This window comes from Xiphophorus maculatus, chromosome 13 (assembly GCF_002775205.1).
Source record: "Xiphophorus maculatus strain JP 163 A chromosome 13, X_maculatus-5.0-male, whole genome shotgun sequence".
In the NCBI taxonomy this organism is placed as follows: Eukaryota; Metazoa; Chordata; class Actinopteri; order Cyprinodontiformes; family Poeciliidae; genus Xiphophorus; species Xiphophorus maculatus.
Window position 1 is genome coordinate 11,010,552 of NC_036455.1, and position 23,025 is coordinate 11,033,576.

The window sequence follows — 23,025 nt, forward strand, 5'->3', positions numbered from 1 at the left end:
GCTGAGCCAGTTTCCTGACCTCAATTCAAATGATTATTCATATTACTAGTGATGAATAGGCTGAAGGCAGAGTGGCCTGGAAGTGTGTCTGCTGTGTGAATCTGGCGCTGTCACTAGGGATGTCTGTAAGACACAGCAGACTTCAGAAAGTCAGTAAAACATTAAATATATTGGAATGTCCTGGCATACGACAGGTTAAAGGCACGTGCAGTAAAGCCACAGTGGCCCCATTTCAGTCTGTTGCATGAGATTTCCCTTATTTCAATGTCAGTCTTCATATTGTTGACTTCCTAGGAAAGGAAACTCCAAAATATGATGAAATAGGAGAAATTCTGAAGATGATGGCATTTATTACCTATGATTTTCTCCAGAAAGTTTATTTATTTATTTTTAGCTTGAAACCTTCTACTGATGACTCCTGCTAAGTCAGAGCCTTTTTTTGGCTAGAGTTTGCATGTTATTGACTTTCTCCCCAAAGTGTGCCACCAGGATTAATTAATGACTCCTAATTGGTACAGGTGTGAATGCTTGTCCGACTGCACATATGAGCAATGTGAGAAACTGGCAACTTATCTTGTAACTCCCACGTGATGTGAGCAAGAAAAAGCTCAGAATGCCTTGTGAAAATGCAGAAAGTAAATATTTGTTATGAAGACTATCGAACAAAGACCAAAGTAACAGTTCCAACGTACAAGTTTTACTGAAATACCATGTTTTGCTGTGCAAAGATATGTTGTTTCTGTCCACACATTACTCAATTATTGTTTGATGATTTTTTTCTTTCTTTTATTTATCAGAAAGCCATTATTTTTTGGATGCAATGACTTCTTCTAGGACTGCTGCTCATGCTGGCAGCATGTAGAAGAAATGTATGCTTTAGTTCTAATTTTTTTCATCTTTTCTTGGTTGAGGCATTGTTTTTATTGGACAAATTTTCCCTCTGGCTTTGCGTCCAACCCTCTGTGAGGTTGGACGCATTTTTGTTATTTTTTGTTTTCACTTTTGGGCAGCTGTTAAAGTAGCCATTCCAGCTAAGTGTTTTTTTTTTTTATCTTAATAGCTCAAATAATACCTATACCAACTAATACCAGATTTGATAAGGAAGAAGTTCGAATCATCTCTTGTATTGATCATAAAGAGCAACAACTTTTCTATGGCAAGCCTTCTAATGATGTGGCCAGAGAAAAATGTAAAAATAAGCATTAAAAGCAAAGTAGGTGGATTAGCAGTGTTTGCCAACAAAGATGGTGTCATCTAGGACATCTACTGTAAATAAATCCCTTTGAGGCCCTGCTCTGATTTGGAGTGCATCCTCTAGAACCCGACGGACCCACCGGTGAGTCCGTCACTCTTTGAAGATCCTTGGTGAAATGAGTGACAACAACATTAAATTTCCCTTTGGGATAAATGAAGTGTTTTTGAATTGAACTGAGTACTATGTTGATCAACCCATCAATTATTTGAAAATACAGATGCTGTTATGGTAAAATTATATTTCACCCTCTCTAATTTCCAAGTGTTTTATTAGTGAGGGCAAAATAATAATCATCTGGTTTTAACCATGGTTTAACTTCTTTTCATTCTACCTCCAAATGTTGAAAGACACATGACAAATTATTTTTGCAACAATAAAGTTTAAATGGGAAACTTGAGTGTGAAAAACTAAGGACACCATTGCTATTTCTATAGGATTTAAGAGGAAACGTGGCAGCAAGAGGCTGCTAATCAGAGTATGTGATTACCGTACATGATCATCAGCAAGTGCTATGACCTTTATGAAAGTTGGTAGGTTGTCGGTCTAGACTCGAAGTGTATGTTACCAAATTAGCAAGGAGGAAAGTTTTCAGCAATGTCCTTACAGAAACAATTCGGGAAAGGTAGAGTATTTAAGACAGCTGTCAATCTTTGCAGTAATTTACATTGGGCAAAAAAGGACAGTTCTTTAAGCTCTTGGGTGAACGTTTATGTTTTTCTAAAGCCTATTTCCAAAGTGTACTCTTTTTGGACGTCACTCTCGAGCATCATCCATGTTTGTTTTCCAATGCCTTACTTTACTTTACCCACCACTGAGCCGCTGAGTCAGTGCTGTTTATGAGGTAGCTGCTTCGATTTGTCTGGGTGGCTGCCGTCGTCTTTGAGAAAAGAAAGAAAAACATTTGCTTGATTAGATACACAGACAGTCCAAGTCAGCTCCTACAGTTAGCTATCAAAAAAGAGATCGATTAAAATTGACATTGAAAATAAAACATTTGGGATTTGAAAAAAATTTCATATTTTGTTTATTGTGATTAGCAAAATAAATTAATAAATCAATTAATCACATGATCAATTATGTCAATAACTTCCATTCTGATGATTAATATTTTTTGAAGGGCAATTTTGAGACATTTTATTCCATTGTTTTGATTTTTGTGTGGTTTTAATTCCATTTTATTTATCGTTTTAAGTTGTTGTGCTGTATATATTAAGTTTTGTTTTTACAAAATTAAAGTTTATTGGTCTTTGAGAGGGTAACTTTGCATTGTCATGCCATTATTAATATATCACTTGAAAATGGTCTCAAAACAACGATATCATTTATCGCAATAAGTATGTGGACAATATATCATTTAGCAAAGTTGTTTTATTGTGAGAGATCTAATTGTGATTTGCATTGATATCCTGAATGACAGATTTCTTTTTATGTGATGATCAACTTCTATGCTTCAACTAAAACCTTGCAGAATATTTTGGCTTCTCAGTGAAATAGATTCAAATTGTCAATAGATATGACCTGTTTCTCTTATTTAATCTTGTTGTTTTCCTCTGGTGCCTCACTGAAATGAAACAGGCTTCATATTGTAATGTAGTACAGACATTTAGTGCAACAGTAATATAACTGTCCTGATGAAACACTGTTACAACTAAACAGCTCCCTTTCAAAAAGATAAAATGACAAAATCAAAGATTTTATGTCAGTGTTTTATTTCTAATAAGATTAGTTGTTAAAGGGCCTAAATGTTTGCTGTGTTTACACTTTCTTAAATATTAAATTAAAGCTTTAGAGCAGCATTAGGACTTAGCTTAATACTGCTGAGTCTCTGAATGTGTCTGCGTGAGGAAATGTGAAAAAAGGAGAAGAGTAAGGCTTGATAACACTTGCCTCACCCTGCAGACACCCGTATTAATCAAACCTGCGTGCTCTCCTGAGTGCATGACTGCTTTCTCGTGACTGGCTGTGCATGACTCGTTGAGAAGGTGTGTCTTTGTTGATAGCCTCTTACCAAAGCCACAGAGCTGCTCTCCCTTGGGCCCAGACTATTACTGGGCCATGTATCACTTCTCAGCTGTGCACTCTGGAGAGAGACAGAGGTCTAGGAAGAGTAAGACACTGGGAGGGGAGCAAACAGAAACATTTATATCAGTGCTTTTCATGAATGACTGCTGCTTTTTCTGACAAATTGCTTTCAGAGTAAGGGATTCAATTCTAAAGTGCATTCAGAGCTTTACAATGCCTTACAAGGTATTTCGACTCTGTGCACTTTTACAACTTTTGTTACCTTACAACCACAAACTTTCCTTATTTTGGGGGGATGTTTTAGGTAGACCAGCACAAAGTAATGCATAATTGCAAAGTCAAAGGAGAAAGATGCATTTATTTTTACAGCTGCAAGTCTTTCGGAGTTTTTCTCCATCCTCTTTGTACATAAAGACAAAATCTTGTGATTCTTCTTTGCAGAATGGCTCAAGCTCAGTTGGGCTCTCAACAAGATTTGGGATTTTAACTGGGCTACTACTCATTTTTGCAATGAATATGTTGTGTTCCTGATGTGTAGTTTATATCCACACTTCATGTTTTGCATGAAGATCAAAATATAAAATTTTGATCTTGGCAGAGAACTTTGCACTGGATTTTATTTAGGGGTATCATATTGAAATTGATATACATGATCCTTTTTAAATTGATACATGAAAAAAAGTAATTTATTTTTGTTTTCCACAATCATTTTGATTGTGAAAATATACAATACTGTATAAAAATATAGTACTGGCTGTTAGATGACAAAATGTGAAAGAAAATAAAAAGATACAAATATGTTTACAAGTCACTTCGTGACTAATATTTTTAAACTTCTGAAATTACCTTTGATCAATGACTGAATGGTGGTTTCGGTCTCCTTCCTTCCATTTAAACCTCCTGAAATAATAGAACCGCTGAAACACTATACATGTTTAAACTGTTGCTTCACTGTTGGCATTCTAGTGGCTTCAGGAGCAGGAAAATAAAACCATTTGATCGAGTGCCATTTGTCTCGAGGACTGATCTGAAAGCAGCCTTTAAGTCGTTTACTTCCACAAACATTTCTCCTGTGTGTAATTTATAGAACTGCAGAGAGAAAAAGGCCAGCAGGTGTTGTGGGGATTTGACAGAGTGAATCGCAGGCGATCAGAGACACAATTCAGACCCTGACAAGGCTGAGGATCAAGTGTGGGCAAACAAAACACTAGAGACTGACTGATAACATAAATTTAGTGCAAACAGGCTCAAAGACATTATTATGTGAAAAATAGCATCATGATACAAATTGGAAACATAAAAAATAACAATTCAAGATCACCCTCCTTACTGCCACCACTGTCATTTTGTGCGTGCTTTGTTAGTAAAATAAAAGGATTAACCACTTCATTTTCTCTTTTACCTTGAAATGGATCATATTTCACATAATCCTATATTGATGATGACTTGTAACTTGAGTTTTATCCATTAGAATAATAAAGTACATATTTTAAAATGTAAATCTGGATCAAATATTACATACATTTGATCCAGATTTAAGATCAAATTTTTTATATTTAAGAAATAATGTCTTAAATATTTAATTATGGTTTTGCAACCATAGCTATTTTCCATTAGAATAAACCTTTTCACACATTTGTCTGGTCTGGATGGCCAAGATATTTGCATTAGATACTATTAAAAATCTGTTTATCACAATAAGGAGATTTGCTCGCAAAAGCTTCACATATCCTCATCACCAGTGCAAGGGCCTAAGCTTAACTTATTTTAATTTAGATGCCTTGTAAGTCATGAGTTAAAGCATGATAATGCCCTACTGGAGTCACATTGGCTTTTAAATGCTTAGAGGAAACTTGAAAGGAAAGGCAGTATGAGTAACATCAGATGGTGGTTCATGTGATTCTGCTGAAAATCCAATTAATTGTGAATGTTTATGACCAAGAATAAATTCACAATAAAATGACACAAAGGTGAGGAGAGACTTACATTTTTTTCTGAATGTTGCTTTAGTTCATCAGAAAATTATAAGATCTTCTTCATCGGTTTAGTCTGTTTACATTTCTTTTTTGAACTAGATCTAAAAATAAAAAGTTTAATACTTAAAGCTTTTTAAATGCCCAGTATGCATACGTAGACAGCTACCATACTTTGGCATCCCACTGGCAACCTTCATGAGGTGCAAGAAAGTCAGAAACGACCAAATACCCAGAGCTGAACAATAAGAGCATATTCTGTGCCAACGACACCTGTTCCAGCATTTAGTCTACAGCAGGGGTGTCAAACTCATTTTCATTTTGGACCATATCAAGATCATCAAGGTCATATCAGTCTCTTTGGGCACAAATACCACAACATCCACATTGAATTTAAGCATGTCATTCAGAGATGCACTGGCTGGTGTGTTTTGTCTTTCTTGCATAATCCAAGTGTGGGCACAAGGTCACAGGCTGAAGGCTGGACAGTCTCCTCTAAGATTTTCTGATAGAAAGCAGAATTCAGCCTCCACCATTTATAGAAAGTTGTCCAGGTCTTTTAACTGCAAAACAGCCTCACATCTTTCAAAAAGGTTAATTTGTTGTTTCATCAGTCTACAGAAAATGTTCCCAAAAGACATGGGTATTAGGAAGCTATTTTTCTGGAGAATGTTTTCCTGGGTATTCTAGTTGTTCTTTTGGTCAGCAGTTTTTGCCCCGTCTTATTTTTATTGTTGTATGATGGAAACAGGGACAAGTGAGTACTGCAGTGCTCTTACTGTGGTTAACCGGAGTCCCAAATGAACAGTGTAACGTTGTGATTACATGGTGAGCTGAAAAAATAATTTACTGGGAGGCTGGAAATGTTGTTGAATTTGAATGAAAGCAAGTTTTACCCACAGAGGCTTCTTTTTCCCTCATTGACTTAAGAAAAAACACTGTTAGCCTTGCTGCAAGGTGAAGTTCGACTGTTATTTACTTGAGGGAGTCTGTGTGAAGAATGTACTTACACACATTTACAAAGCAGTCATGACACAGGACTTACTCTAATAGCTTAACACTGTGTTGAGTCAGATGTCCTTGTTGTGGGTAAAGACTATTGAATTCAGATATTTCCTTATGATTAGAAATCATGGTTGAAACCTTTCCCTCTCTCTCACATACTTGTTAATTTCTTCAACCACATAAACAGCACACTGACCTTGAACTGTGTGGGATTTGAATTATCAGAATAATTTCAAGGCTTATGGCTGCAGTTTTCTGGTCCATAGCCTGGAAAGGCAATAATTTATCGTCAGAAGTTAACAGGGTAATTGATTATCACCAAGGACACTTTGACTACTAGACCAACATCAGAGATTTTAGGAATTCAAGGCTCATTCTGCTGCCTGTGGGACTTTTAATATTAAAGTCTAATATAAAGCAGACTTCTAGTGGGGATGTGATGACTCTAGTTCAGACAGAAGTTACTGGATGAATTGCCACGAAATGTGCTTCTGACATTTATGGATCTCAGACAATGAACTGCACTGACAGTTTTGATTTTTTGAGAGGATAACAGAATTGATAATTGATGAATTTCTGCCTGGATTGTCTAACAGATTAATGATCCTTTGGAAGAAGCATAAAAACCTTCTCTTAATTATTAAATCAATCAGTTTTTAACAGTGTATCTTCATTTTAATGCCACAGTGTAACACAACCATCATAAAAAATTACTTTAATGTTTACTGTGTTTATAGTGATAAACTATTCCCCACATCTTTCCGAGATCCCATTAGTACACATGTGATTGTGAGGAACAAACCCCCACAGAGGTGACTTATGGCAGCTATTAGGCTTTGTTAAATCTCTTTCCATCTCAGGGGATGCTTTTTGTTAGAGATGGATTAATTCTTCTTCCTCATTGACTCACTATGAAAAACAAACATCTCTGACATGAATTTTACATTGAAGCGTCACGGAAAGCAAAGGGAGCCTGCAGAAAGACAATTAATTCTGGGTTCCTCATTTCACTTGTCCTTGGATTCATTTTTGCCAAACATGCCCAGACTATGAGACCAGATAAAAATGTTAATCAGGGGAGCATGGCCTTAAAACAAGTTGAACCCAGTTTGACAATTATGCATGGCGGATATGAGGAGCTAGGGTGTCTTTGCCAAGCAGCTGCTGAGGAAAATCTTAAGATTTACAGAAACAAAAATTAGTTTCTCGATGGAGTTTAATCACTACAAGACAAAGTGGTCTCCAGAGGAAGGGGTCTAATCCAAAACTTTAACTTTAGTTGCAGGTAAGGGATTGCTTTGGAAAGTAAAAACAACTAAAATCGAAATTTTTATATCAATGTGGTAAAAAGCTGTGTTAGCACCTTTGACCTGAAGCCATAAATAGTTTGAAATAACGTTAAGGATATTTTATATTCTATTTGTCATATAGTTGATGATTTGCAGCCCTGAATGGACAAAATCTGTTAGTGAACCGGCCGTACCATTGGAGAAGCTCCTCAGTGCAAAATAAAAGGATCAGAAGATTAAGACTAAGAGTATAAAAACACGTCAGTTTTTGCTGCATCTGCTGACATCCTCTAGTTTTTAACGTTCACAGGTTAAGGTGTTAGTCCTCTGTGCTTGTGCTGAATGCAAAGTGCTATAAAGTGATGACAGCTTGTGGATTTCTGTAAGTGTGTGTGTGTTCTTACTTTGCATGTACTTGTGTGTAAATGTGGACAGAAAACAAATGGTTTCCATGTCGGGCCACACATCACATTTGCTGTTGCCCCTGGTGATGCAGTTACCAATCAGTGGTCTCCATTGGTTACCTTAACATTGTGGCCGGTGTGGAGAAAAAGAGAGACGGAGCAACATGGAAACACAGCACCTTACATCATTACACATTTTTCTGTCACTCCTGCTATTCTGCAAGATGCTTTTCCAGCTATTGTTGGAAAGCATTTCTTCTGTTCTTGCCTTTGTTACTCTAATATGTGTGAGCTCATTAGATTTTAATGTGACAAAAATCTAAATAAATACAAAATGCAATTTTCATAGATTGATATAATTTATAACCGGGAAAAGCTATCCAAACCAATCTTTCCCTGAGTGAAAAAGTTATGTCACCCAAACCTATTCCTAGCCTTTTGCAGGCCATACCGCAGCATTTCAATTGGATTAAGATCCAATCTTCATTTTGTTCTCATTCTTTTGCAACTATTCAGTGGTGCACCATTGCTGCACCTTTGAGCTTAAGGTCACAAGCCAATTACCAGCCATTCTCCTTCAGGATTTTCTGGTTGACAGCAGAATTCATGATTCCATCAACTAAGCCCTGAAGCAGCAAAACAGGCATTGGCTATCACTATCACTATAATAGTTTACTGCTGATATATTTTCCTTTTTCATTGAAATTCTGTTAGTTTTTAGAAACTGGACTCATATTTTCCACAAAGGTAAGTAGTTTGTTTTATCAATCCACAGGATACTTTCTCTAAAGTCTTTGTGGTGCCCAAAAAGGTTTGCTATTTTTTGGTTGATGTTAAACGGGGCTTTTTATGTTTCTGATGAGAGGAGGTTTTTGCCTTGGAACTCTTCCATTGATGTAATTTTTTGTCCAGTGTATTTCTTATTGCTGAATAATGAACATTAGTTGAAGTGAGCTCTTTGTTGATTCCGATGCTGTTCTTGGTTCTTTTACGGTCTTATGGAAGAGGCGCTGATTCACTCTTGGAGTAATTTTCTTACACTGTTCCATATTTTTTCCATTTGCTGATAATGGACTTTCAATAAATTTGAAATGGCTTTGTAAACCATTCTAGGCTAATGGATGTTGATGACTTAGCTTCTAGTCAGTTTTTTATTGTTTTTTTTTTAGCATGAGCATGCTTGTTGAGCTCCATTAAATGACTTCATGCAGGTTCTGTTTAGATAATTTTTTTAATTCTACAGGCTTGGCAGTATTCAAGCTTGTTCAACAAGCAGCATAACTTGTTAAACAAGTTTGCTAAACCAGTTTATTCATGGACTAACAAAGGGGGTGATTCGTTTTTTAAATCCTTGACAATAATTGAACCAAAGATGTACATGACAAATGAAGGCTGGCCGTGTGTTTGGATCTAACAGAGAAACTGCTTTTAGTTTAATTGATGAAAAGGTTTCTGCTAATACTGATTGAGAGGCCACAGAAGAAACAATTCATAATGTGGTGCATGTGGTGAGATGTCATAAAATTATTCTGCATATTGCTTTATAATTTAAAACCCTGGCATAATTTTAAAAACATTCCATATTCAAGGTTCTTCAAGCATTATTCAAGCTTAGTATGTGAAAAATAGTTTTTTTACATTAATGCATTTGTTGCAAAGCACAATAATAAAATGCCAATTTAATATTTTAAAAATACCTTCATATTCTATTCAGATTGCTGTAATTCCAAACAAAATTAATTTGTAAAATTCACTTTCCCTCTTTTAAAATCTTTGTCTTCCCTCCTTTGCTCATTGCACTTACGTTCTCCTTGTACTTTTCTCCTTCCTGTCCTTCATCCCCTCTTTCCTAGCATGGCCGTACCGAGTTTTCCTGGGAAGGAATCAATGTAAGTCTCCTAGTATAAATCTCCCCCCACCCCCTTTTTTTTTAAAATCTCCTGTCATTTTGCCCTCCACCTCTCACCAACTACCTGAGTTTGAGCTGTACGAACATAAGTCGACAGCCTGCTTGTTTATCCGTCCACTCCTTCTTGCCACTCTTTCTCTCCGTCTTATCTCCCTTTGCCACCACCCCTCTCTTATCCCTGTTTCTTTCGTTTTCCACCTGTAAATTCTCAGTCATCCAGCTCCCTTTTAGTCCTCTACTAATCTACTATACTGCAAGCAATATATACTTCCCATATGTACAGAATCACAGATAACGGGCTGTAATAGGCTTATCTCATCCACAGTGGAGTCCCAGTTTCACTGAAAGCAGAGCAGGATAAAATGCACCTTTAAGCAATTGTTTGTGTATCTTCAGCAGTATTTATGTCCACCTGTAAATTTGTTTTGTCTCAAAGCTACATGGAGGCAAATTATATTTCAGTGATGTGACCAAACCTTGTCATGTTATTCTTGAAAACTTGAAAAATAGGAAACACATTTGACATACATAAACCTGCACAGACATTAGTAACAACAACATTTATCCTATGAGGAGAGGAACAACTTGATTGTAAAGTTAAGGAGGAATGAGAAACCAGAATTTGTTTGGAATGTTTAAACCATTTGGTGCAATATATTAAGATAAAGCACTTAAGAGTTTTATAAAAAATGTTTTACAAGTGACTTCTCAATATCAGCTGCTTGGCAAAGTGAAGAGAGGGAGCAACAAAACATACAATATTAATGCTTATAAATTATTTTATAATGCATTTATAAAAAGAAATGTCACCACAACAGTAACTCAGTCTAGTCAATGCCAAATGTTTTGAGTTGAATGTCAGATTATCCATGTAATAAAGAGATGATCAAATGAGATGTTACATACATAACAATATGCACCAGATATTTACAGTACATACGCTTTATCAAAGGATTTTTTCTTCTAAGTGTCTGATATTAAATAATAATAAAAAAAAAGAATTCTTTTTCAAATTCAGGAGTTTGCTTATATTTACTTAATATTTGATAGATTTACCTTTTGATTTGTATGGCCTGGGTCAAATGTTTTGGGTCATCTTAAAGCTTTCAATTGGACTGAGATCGGAGCTTTGTTATGGATGACCACTCCAGTTTGTAGCTAATTTAGTGGTATGCTTTGTGTCGTTGTCCACTTGGAGGACACAGTCGAGATGATCTTCTCTGTTGCCCACCTTTTCCCTTCAAATGTAAGAATGGTCTCTATAATCAAACATCTTAACCTTAGAAATGGAAAATGTTGTATTCTGTTTATTAGATTTGTGAAACAATTATTTATTCAGGCTCAATTTTTAAAGCATGTTACCGAACAGTTGGCAGTCCAGTCCTGTTGGCCAGAACCGCGATAAATGGGAACTATAGTAACTGGTCGGTACATTGATGGTTAATAAAAGCTTCAAGCTAAACACAAAAAGAGCACTAAACTAGGAATGAAAAGTAGCTAAAAATTGTAGCCATACCAAATGAATGCAAGTCTTGCAGTTAAGTAAGTCGATTAGATCAGAAGATAATGTCTTTCGTCTGATTCTTTGTTTATTCAGTCATCCTGCTGTAGATTTGCTGCTGTGTTGTGAAAGATCAAGAGGCTGGCTCACTGTGCAGATGCAAAGCTGAATCTCAGACTAAGTTAGTCAGTCAGGTGATGTAAAACATGTGATTGAAGAATATAGCAGTATACATATACAGTAAGTCAATGCTAGATTTAAAGACTACAGGGTTGCAAGGTGACTGCCGAACAAACCCAATCATCAGTTCTTTTTCACAGTCATTAACAATTGAATATGTTTACGGTAAATAAGAGACTTTCTTCTTGTGATATTTACAGATAAGCAAAAGTTGGCAATTTCTTTCATAGCCATTATCTTTTAATGTTCTGACAATACTACAAGTATTTCTTTTTTAATTTATGTAAGCAAAACATTTACTGGGAGTTTTTCTTCTGGAAACACTGGCTTACACTAGTTACTGGGAAGCAATCATCGAACCAAAACCCCTTTCTGGTATGATAAACTGTTGCAGATTCTTTTCAGAAATCAGTATTGACATTTTGCTAGTATGCTCATCCTCAGATAGTAAAGTATCGGAATATGTGTTTTTATAGAAATGTTTAAAGAAAAAATATGTCACTACTTTATGTTTAAAGATTACATCTTTTAGCAGCTAGGAAGAAAACAGTGACTTTGGCTTTCAGAAAGCATGAACGAGATTAATCAATCTACCATAGCCAGAATTGTAATCGTTTACTTCTCTAATTTCTGTTTTTTAGTAAGTTTAGTTACAATTAACAGGTAGAATGTGTCATGTTTTATTAGTCACATTGACTTTTTCAATATTTTTATCTCATATTTTATCATCAATCTCCACATTTTTCTTCCAAAACGACATTTTTATTTGAGTTAAGTAACATTCAGTTTCATAGGCAACTTAACAGGTTTTGTTTTACTCTGAAATTGCAGTTGGTTACAATATCTGGTTCTACCCCAAAGAAGATCCATGGAAAAACAAGATCTAATGATACAAGATTTTATTATAAGTAAAGATGCAATGATCAGAATTTTGTGGTTAATTGTGGTCTAGTTTTGTATGTCGTTAGTTTACCTGAAGAATTTTGCCAACATTTCCAAATCTAGTATGTCATGAAAGAGAAGGCTTGAAAACTCAAAGGGCAAAATAAAACAACTTTGCTGTGTTACCTTTGGCCTTCCTGTTATCTAGTTTAGATCCTACTCTCTTTTCCTGTCTGACAAGTTGATTGAAAGAAAGTTGTTGATAAGAAAATATATTTGTTTTCTTTTTAAAATCTTCTTACTTCTTTGTGCATTTGCTGACTTTATTTTTAAATACCTCACTGAAAACTATACCTGATGATGCTGATGTATTTAATAATAATAATTTTTTTTTTTTTTAAAAACATGAGATTTTTGAGTTTCCAAACATTCAGGCTTAAAACTGGTTGGATCCAATCACCAGTCAATTCAGTCAATGTTGCTGTGAATTTCTCCGTATCGTCCAAACATTTCCTGCTAAACTGTTATTTCCCTATTTAGCATCTTTTAACAACTACTAACACCTCTTTAATAATATTCTATGCAGATAATTCTTCTTCAATTGGGGTTGATGTACTTTAAATACAAAGTGTGTTCACTCAAACCTTTGCTGTATCACTTTTACATTGTCAGTGCTCCTTTAGCTATCATATGATTTTCTTCTTAAATCAAAGATGATAGTATTCAACTTACAATGTGCTAAAATAATTAACCCTCCTTTCTTATTCTTTTTCCAGTAACCTCTCTCCTCTGTTATTTCATCTCCTTCAAACAGTTCTCTGAATCTTCAATCACCTGGTCTTTTCATCCCAATTTCTTTTTAAATCCTCTCTCTTATTCATCTTCCCTGTCTATTCTTATTCTGTCATTTTCCATGTCACATTGATTTTCCATCTCCTTATTTTATCACTGACATCTTTCACTACTCCTCACACTTTATCTCCCATTTTCACATCTTTGCTCACTAACATTTGAATTCAACCATACTTTACTCCTCCCTTCTTTCTTTAGTTGTCTATGGAGGATACTACTTCTATTCTGCCTCGACTCAAGAGGAAGTCCGCCAACGCCTACGGGATTGGTGCCCTGGCTAAGTCCTCTCTGACAGGTGTGTCAGGTGTGTGTCTGTGCTAGTAGGTGGTAAAACAGCCCCCATGTTGCCTCCACATGCTCCACAGTGGGTCAAGGGTGAAGTTGTTGTTGACTGATAAGGTCTGAGCTTTCATTTGTGTAAAAGATTATTCTTGTTTCTTGGTGTGTTACTCAAATGGTTATTGGTTTCTACCGTTAAATAATCATCTAACGATCGGATTTAACTGTAATCATTGATCAACATCACTGTGCTACTAGTTAGAATATGTATTATTCAAATTATTTAATGTTTATTTAGCACAATCTTACAATAAATCCTTGTTGTAGTTAGACTGTAATAAACTGTAATTAAATATGTCAGTAAATTTATTCCAAACAAATAAACCTCATCTAATCTCAATTTAATTTCAATTATTTGTTTACAATTACACATGCGGGGAATGCTGATCAATGCATTGTCTTGGTTAATTAATAAAGTTACTTTTTGCTAAAAAGGTAATGAGAAAAATTTATACCATCACAAAAGAGAGAGAGTCAGAAAAGCAATAAAAAGAGAGAAAAAGACAAAGCACAGAGGATATGGAAATTTAGCTGTAAATCTAGACCATAATTATGTTTCAACAATTAAATCCAGCACTTTGTTTCTTATGGCTTCATCAACATTTTTCGATTCTTGACTTGATTTAACATTTTAAGTATGCTTAAAATGTTGTTAAAAATTTAACAATCAAGCCAGTGCCTTCCATTAACATATTCTTGGAAACATTTGCAGTCCTGCATCTTCAAATGCATGATGTCACTACTTTCCCTTTATACCAAAAACAGCACCAAGACCACTGAACATAAGTTGTGTCTTTTTAGCTATAAGACCATCCACCATTTGCAACATAATGCTGTAAAGAGTTAATGCAATACCACAGGTAAGGATGCAAAACATAATTTCACAGAAAGTGTTTGCTTTTCTTCATGTTTCTTTCTTTGGCAGAAATAATGAATTGGTTTTGAATTAAGTTATTATTTTATTGGGAATTTGGGAATTCACAGTCCCTATTTTACATAATTCTCATTGTGTTATGTTTATTTGAAAGAACTCTGTGGGAGGCTAACGCTAAAACTTTGCTACTTAATGGGACATATCAAGAAAACATTTTCAACAAGTCTGCTCAATTTTAAATTTAAGTAATATTTTGGAGGGTTTGAGACATTTTATGTTTTACTGAACTAAAAACAAAGTGTTTTACAAAAAAAAAACATATAAAGGACACATATAAGCTGTAATTAGTTCATATAGGTTTATCATACTGATGCCCCAAATCAACCTTAATGTAAGAAAGTATTTTTTTAGAGTGCTTGGTAGACCAAATAACCATCTGACACACACAAAGAAAGCACATAAATGATCTCTTAACCTTAGCAACAAATGTCAGATTTTGTAAATCCAGCCTTGCTTCAACAGACGACTTCATTCTTGACCAGGAGGAGGAAAAGGAGCTTGGAACCAACATGACCGCCCCTGTGGGTGCCCCTTCCTATATCACTTCCTACTTTTCTCCTCTCTCTCATTGATATCAACAGCTGACGTCAATGACACATGTCAGAGTCATTGACGGAAATCCAATCAGGTCTTTGATTTCAAAGAAACTAAAGTAAGTGATATAACTTACTTTAACTGCCTACTGAAGCATCACCACAGGCGTGTTGGGGAATGTAGTGTACTGTAATGTGGCAGTGCTGGTGCTGGTGTTAAATATTTGTGAAGTCGCTGCAGTGTTGTGACTACCAGTGGTTGGTTCTTCTTCTGTCACGTCTCTTGTGCTCTTTGCTTCCGACTGTAGTGCTCTGTGCTTGGCATTGTGCAGCATCTTAAAGTGTTTGTAACAAAAGAAAAGTGTTATGTCTAGTGTATTTAAAAGAAATGTGTTGGATTTGCTTAACAGTACATAGAATCATTTGAATTGCCAAGACCCCAACACCCTCCCTCATCCTTCATCCCCATTCACTCCACTCCTATTTCCATCCCCAATTAGGCTCCGCAGTAGGAGTTTGATTTTCAAATGAGATTGGCTCTTTTTGTCTTTGGGGACAATTGTGTCTATTTATAGCTCAGCCTGAAACTTGCCCCGTGGACCTGGGGAGTCATTTCCAAAGCTCTGTCTCTGTCTCTGTTTATTCATGCCTGCTTGATTTTAAATTACTTTTTTCTATCAATCAGCCATTCTGTACCCATTTGACTTAAAGAATATGCCGCTAGTTTGAATCCAGTATTTGCATCTTAATTGGACAAAGATTTAAGAAGGAACCATTATTCTCCTTAAGAAAGCAAAATATGGACCTAAAATTTGATAACAATATTTTCTGGGGGTTTGTTGGAATGATGAATTTATCACTACATTCAGAAATGTTGGAGCTGCACCAGGATTATCAAATAGGTCAAGTTACATTAAGGATAGTTACTATTCAGGTTATACATGGTTATATTTTATGTCAATCAGTGAACAGTGCACAATTTTTAAAAAACTGAAAGTCTGTTTCATGGTAAAATGTTAGTAATTTTTGGGTTTCCACTGACAAAAGAAAGCACATGAATTCAGCAAATGCAATTGGTGTTCATCTTAATGCAGAAAAATGGATTTTAAACAAGTTCAACTCAGTTAACTTTATTTTGATTAAATTTATCTAAATGTAACTAAATTAATTTAGTTTAATTTAGTTTGACTGACTCAAATGAGTCTACATTAAAACTTCAAACTTTATAAAAAAAAACTAAACAAATGCAGAATGCTTAATATCAGTTGTCCAATTTATTAACATTTTAGTCATTTTGTTAAAAAAGTGAGATTCATAAAGAAATCCCATAAAAAGAATCTTAGATCATGTGTATCCATGTCATCCTGAGAAAGCACAAGATGGCAGAGGACAGGAAGGGCTCTCTTTAAAAAAGGAGAAGCCTCCACAACATCCAGGCTTTTATAAGCGGCCATATGCATTGACAGAATTGAGTTTGCTAGTATGTTGTTGGTCAAGTTGCAGTATTACTCAAGCAATTCTCCATGTGACAGTCGCAGTGGCAGTGCATTTGAACAGGGCATTCAAGTCACAGCTGCTCCTGCCTTTTACTGAGCAGTTTTAACTTTTGTTGGCATTAAAAGGAAATGAATTAAGATAATTTACTTTTTTTAAAAACGAGGTGACTTACTGGTGCAGAGTGAGTGTATTTTTATTCTAAGCAAAATAGGTGCTGGGTTTTACTGATCATCTCACACCTTATCACTTGTGTTCATGCATTACAGTACATTTAATGCCTCACTGACATCTTCTGTCATAGTCTCTAGGATTAAAAAGATCCACTACATTACTGTTTCTCATCCTCATTCTACCTCCTCCCCGTGCCTCAGTTGGAGGTGTAGTTTTTGTTTTAGAGGGCCAGAAGATGTTTTGACAGTTTGTGTATGTGTGTGTGTGTGTGTCTGGTGTGTGTGTCTCTGTCTACGTGTGTCTGTTGCTGGCCTGCGACTCCTGCCACCCTCAAACTTGCTGTAGGTGTGACACGGTCAATGAAGGACAAAGTGACCAAGCCCACTGCCATGGCCCAGGGTCGGGTTGCCCACATGATCGAGTGGCAGAGCTGGGGCAAACCGTCGGCGGGGCCGTGCGGGGGCACAGGGCGTGCCAACCTGCAGCGGGAAAAGGAGAGGAGGATGGAAAACGATGCTTACAGCGACCTCAGTGATGGCGAGAAGGAGGCTCGCTTTGCAGCAGGTAAACACCTTGACTTTTATTTATACAATACAATGTCTAGAAACAAGTGATTGTGTTATATTGACTATATTCAAGACCAGCTGTTTATATGTTACACAAATATACTGGTGAAATAGGTTATTCTGGTTGATTAGGCTTACATTTACTTGTTTTCAACTAATCTTGATTTCCCATTTGGAGTAAACACTCCCCTCTATATTCCCCGTCACTGCTCTAAAAGCTGACTGGTTCTCCATGTTAATGACTGTTGTTACCTCTGTTGCTTTAATTACAAATTAACACCTGTATGCACTAGCAAAGCAGGGTCTGAGATTCTTATTACGCACTCCAGCCCTAAGATAAGGCATCATACTGTTGCATGTTACACTTTTTAACATCAGCCCTACTGCCTCTCAGCTTGTACTGATGGCTCTCTGTCCCCTCCTCAGGTATTATGCAGCAGTTTGCAATCTCTGAGGCGACTCTGTTTGGCTGGAACTCGATGGATGGAGACAGCATGGGAGCTGGCTCGAACCAGGGCAGCGTCGCTCACCTGAGCGAGGTCAACCAGGAGAGTATTACCAGCAGAGGTAAATGAGCTTTAAAGCTCTGCGTGTTTCTTCTACCTAAGTGGTAATACCCAGTGATTTTTTTGGCAATACGTTCATGATGTTTGCAAAATGTGCCATTTCAAAAACCTCTTGAATGTAATGCCACAAAGCCCCTCACCTAGCAACCCTAGCAGACCTGCAGGTTTGGTCTGCTGGTTTCTCCACTGTATGCACTGTACAATGGCTGCTGGAAAAGAAAAGTGTTTTGTAGTTGGCCAACCATCCAGAAATCACTTGCTGCATTCTTGTTGGTTGTACAAGAGGCTCCACTTCTGCTTTTTAAAGATGTGTGGTTGTGTAATTGCTCATCTGTTTATAGTAATTTTCACATGTGAGTGTAATGTTGACAAATTGTGTCTTCATGCAAAACGTTAAATATAATAATCAGAAAATATCTTTAACATCAGTAGTTTTAGCCTTAATAGAAGCTATTGGAAATGCTAATGCGTGAAGAGAGAGTGTATTTAGTTAGCAGGAGGATTCTTGGTCTAAAATGACAACAGGCTCATCAGTTGCTTTTAGTTTCCAAAGGCAGTCAGTTTGGAACTGTGTTCAAATGCAGCTGGTCTTAGAGTATAACATGATGAAGAGTCATTTGCTGCCTCTACCCATACAGCTGCTGACTGCATTGGAGCTCTTGGCCACAGGAACATTTCAGATGAAGTTCACAGGCAGTTTAAATCTTTGGCATTTAAACCAGAGGCGAGCCATACCCGCTGTGTGGGAGGGAATTAACCATAGGCATGCCTTTGTTAAGTTTTCATCTTGGCAGTTTAACAGATCAAGATTAAGGTTTAAATTGTAGCAGGAGTCGATTTGCCCTATCTAATTACAGCTGTGTACTGTGCACTGCTACAAAGGCACCATCACAGTATGAATTTATTTAAGTTAACAGAAAAACCTGATGAGGCAATATGTGATGTGTAACTTTTTGTAAAGAATTCTTGATTCATCACAATTTGCTTATTCCAGTGAACAACATTTTTGGAAATAGAAACAGGTACTTTGTAAGATAGGCCATTTCCTGATAAGCAAATACATTTAATTATCCAAATACTATTATTACTGTTGAACATCAAGTCTGAGCTCCCCCAGTTGCCATATGTCTTTGTGACATTATTGCTACTAGCTTGACGTTTTGCTGATAATAATGCTTAAAATCTGTTTGATACTGTTATAGGTGAGTGAGAAAGAACTATGTACTTTGTTGCTGTCAAAAAATGCCAACATAAAGGTTTGATTGGGTCCATCTTTTTTCATTTCTACTATTTGCATATTTAGATGAAATTATGTCAAATTTCTCAATTAAAGTCTACATTTAGGAAATCCCTGCAAGTCTTTATACTTAAGGCTGCTAGAATCTAAGCACCAACATAACAGATTTTATGCTCCTACAGCGAGGAAAACAAAATAGTTTTAAATATCTCTTATTTAGTCATATGTCTTTGGTGTCATATTAAATTTCTGAATGTGAGTGTTAAAAACTAAAAAGGAGCACCCTCGGTCACAGTTTTAGCCAAAAGTCAAGTACTTTTGGAGGTCAGCCACATTGCTGCACATTTCTGGTTTTGACTCCTGCAGGGCACTTAGTCAGGAACTTCCAAATGACAAATCCAGATGACAGCCTGTCATTTCTGAAACATCAGATGGGGTTTAACATGTGCTGTGTGAGAGAACTGACTTACAAATATAAAGGACAATGCGAATTACATAAATAATTGAAGAGCATTCTTTATACGTGTTTTTGAAACTAAAAACTGATGGGCTTAAGTTAAAAGGCACTGCTGTGATTTAGCTCCATCCTAAGGCATTAATAAAGTAGAAAAAAGTAGATGGTTTAGAAAACCCTGCATAATATCAAAGAAACTACCATTCCATAACTGCAATAAAGGAGTTCTATGACAACTACAGCTGGTTCTAGCTATTCCAAAATAATCTGTAATGAATTTGCAACTTTAACCAGGACTTTTATGCCAAGTGCCACTGTGAAAGGAATACATTTCTTTTCTCACTGGTGTTTAGCAGTGTAGAACTTTGTCTAAGCCCTGCGGGACCTTGTAGGTTAGCACAAGGACTTAGCTCTGCAGCTTTGCTTTCATTAACGGCACCATATGGGGCTCTGCGAGGCTTCATTTAGCATAAAACAACAGCACACGTGTACGGCACATAAACACAGCAACAATTACAACTTTATTGGACAGAGGAGATGGTTTCCCACAATGTCCACTTGTTTAATGTATAACAAACATGTTTATAGGTCAATAACACTCCTATTAAAGTCAATGTGAGTAAATCTCTTCAATAAATGAAATTGCTTCTCCCCTTCTGAACAATCTTTTTGTTTATACCTCACATCTCCATGTTTCTGTGCATCTTTGAACAGACCAGGTGCTCCATCACTCCTCTGCAGATGTCTGGCCTCACACCTACGTCTCACAGGGCCTGTACTGCCTGTCTTCCTCTGATGCTTGGGACCCAATCACCAGCCAGCCCTCGGGCGTGGTTTCACCTGCCGCAGGCTCCTACATCATGGCTGCCGGTAAGGATTAATTACCCTCTTAAAACCTTTTGTACTAAATTAGTCTCCAAGCGCATGTATGGTTGTGTGAGCACAAGATATTAGACATTTTGTGGGTGTTGCAGGTGGTGGTAGTGGAGCAGGAGGTACCCCTGGAGATGGGTATGAGGGCACGGTTGGCAGTTACCTTCAGCAGCACCAGACTCAACTTGCACTGCAGCAACAAAGTCAACTCCAGCATCTACAACAGCTTCATCACTACCAGCAGCAACAGTTCCTGCAGTACCAACAACAACAGGTATGCAGTGCACACTTTAATAAGATGACTTGCATTTCTTTCAAATGCAAGGAACCACAAAAGCAAATTCGTACACATAAGAAAAATCCTGGAGTTATGGGTCAATTCAAACAAAACTTAATAGCATGATTTTATTGCTTTTATTTCTAACAGAAACAGCATGTATTATTCTGAATATTCTTTTAGTTGTAGCCTGTTCTGCATCTCCAGAATCAGAACCAAACATGGAGAAGCAGAATTCAGCATAATAATAACTGGAACACTGATGATAAACTTGTTATATATTTGTGTGATGATTTTGATGAATGTCTACAGCTTGTTTCATAACTGGTCACTCTATTATGTTTTTATGAGGTAAAGCACTTTGAACTGCCTTATTGTGGAAATGTGCTATAGAAATAAAGTTAACTTGACTTTTGGTGCTTTCTGCTTGTCCCTTTACCTTTTGTTCGTTTCTCCAGTCTTTGGAGCACAGGCTACACAGTGGCTCCCCTTCCCTCCAAGCCACTCCTAACAGCACCATCCACAGCCTCGGTCCTCCCACTCACCCCCGACTAGCGGACCTGTGGGGGGCTGCACAGGTAGAGGCCCATCAGGTATGTGTTTGCCTGCTGACTCAAAATGAACAGATTATATTTGCAAAATAGATTATGGTTTAATAAGGTTTGACAGAGAACAAGGACACACTGCATCAAAGGTAAAGAGAGTATGTATATAGCAAAATTTTTTTGTCTTATTGGTTTGGGTTTTTTATATCAGCAGGCCTATTTAGCACACAACTGTAGTGCAGTGAGTGATGAACTGCCAGAGATGTCTTCCAGGTAGGAGACAGGATGAAGGTCTGCATGGCGAACTCCCAAAGATCTGCATGGCAACTTGAAGTGGATTTGATGAATTTTGTGGGACAGTCCTGGGTAAATCATCCTGGCTTCCATGATGGCATGTCTGAAAGTCTGCAAGGTTACGACTTGAGGCATTTAATTCAGCATCTGCACCTCTTGCATCATCCACTAAAGTCTTGTTTATCCCTGATGCCCTGCATAGGAAATTCAAGCTGGGTTGTGACAGGAAACTGCTTGCCCCTCTTCCCTACTTACTCTGTTGCATATTCTTACCTTTCTTTGGGGTTTTAAATTGAAGCATATACATACCTGTTAAACATGACAACTAAATTGTTACCACTTTGAAACAAAAAGTTGAAATTCAATGGAATCAGTAATCTCATCTGGTTTCAGGTGGAGATCGTTGGTCAGCTGAGTGGACAGATGCTTGACATGGTTGGAGGGGTTGTAGAGACGGTTGGGGAGGAACCGGAAACTGAATCCGAAGGGTTCCTGGAGCAACATGAAGAGGAAGAAGAACTGACAAGGGTTCGTTGAAACTTTTTCTTTCCTTAAAATCTTTAGTCAAAGGTTTTAGTGTCACAAGAGGAGCTAAAATGTTAATAAATTTAATTACATGGCATTATAAATTACCTTGATTACATTTTACAGGTAGAGGAGATAACGCTGACCTTAGAGCCAGAGCCATGCTCTTTAACACCATCCCCGCTGAGGGAGGAAGCCCCAACGACAAGAGGTTCAAGCCCAGGAACACCAGCGCAGCCTGCAGAGCCCATTCCAGAGAGGATACCTTTCGATGTCACCCCTTGCGTCGTCCAATCGCTCGAAGAGAAAGACGAGGAAGTGGAGGAGGGCTCAATTGTCGTCGTTGCAACAAACTGAGACACACGGCCACAAAAAGACTAAGACTTCAATAATTAATCAAGCTACTACCCCATCTCTTCCTTCCTTCTCCCAAATATTTACCTTTCTAAACCTGAGTAAACGCTACTTCAGCTGGAAATGTTGGATGTAATGTATACAAACTAGATGCCATCAACCCCCAGCCTCCCAAATTTAGCATCAAAAAACCTTAACAAGACTATGAACAAGTAATATTAAAGGTCGGGAGGGACAAGAAGTCTTACACTGCTGGAACACAAGAACTGAAGATATAATGAATTACTAATGTTTGGACCAACCGGACTGACGACCCAGGACAGGAAACCAAATAGGGGATAAAAGGATGGATGCAAAACTCCCCAAAACAGAGAGACAAAACTGAGAGATGGATAAAAGGGCAAATAAAAATAAAAAAAAACATCTGTGCAATACAATAATTATGGATACAAAAATGGGTTGTTAAATAATTCAGAGTGCTTGGTTCCTGTTTCTTGGAGCAACAGAAGTCTCAGAGAGACTGTTGGAGAGCTGTTTGGTTTGCTAATTGATGCATTTTGGTTGGACTGCATTCCTGCTTAATGCAAA

At 37.0% G+C, this 23,025-nt stretch overlaps 1 protein-coding gene across 6 annotated transcripts in view; it reads left to right on the forward strand.

The window, feature by feature from the left end:
* The window catches only part of LOC102222185 (protein FAM131B-like), a 43,034-nt gene extending 20,157 nt beyond the window's left edge, over window positions 1-22,877 (forward strand). For 2 of the 6 annotated variants that reach the window (XM_014470875.2, XM_023345137.1), the window contains exons 3-11: window positions 9,802-9,837; window positions 13,471-13,576; window positions 17,092-17,310; window positions 17,739-17,879; window positions 20,284-20,439; window positions 20,544-20,716; window positions 21,178-21,312; window positions 21,952-22,086; window positions 22,210-22,877. In XM_014470875.2, the coding sequence (XP_014326361.1) occupies window positions 9,802-9,837; window positions 13,471-13,576; window positions 17,092-17,310; window positions 17,739-17,879; window positions 20,284-20,439; window positions 20,544-20,716; window positions 21,178-21,312; window positions 21,952-22,086; window positions 22,210-22,440 (1,332 nt within the window). In that variant the 3' untranslated portion in view covers window positions 22,441-22,877. The remainder of the gene's footprint in view (window positions 1-9,801; window positions 9,838-13,470; window positions 13,577-17,091; window positions 17,311-17,738; window positions 17,880-20,283; window positions 20,440-20,543; window positions 20,717-21,177; window positions 21,313-21,951; window positions 22,087-22,209) is intronic. The other 4 variants (XM_014470876.2, XM_023345138.1, XM_005804709.3 and 1 more) reach the window with 3 other exon arrangements.
* The last annotated feature ends 148 nt before the right edge of the window (window positions 22,878-23,025 follow it).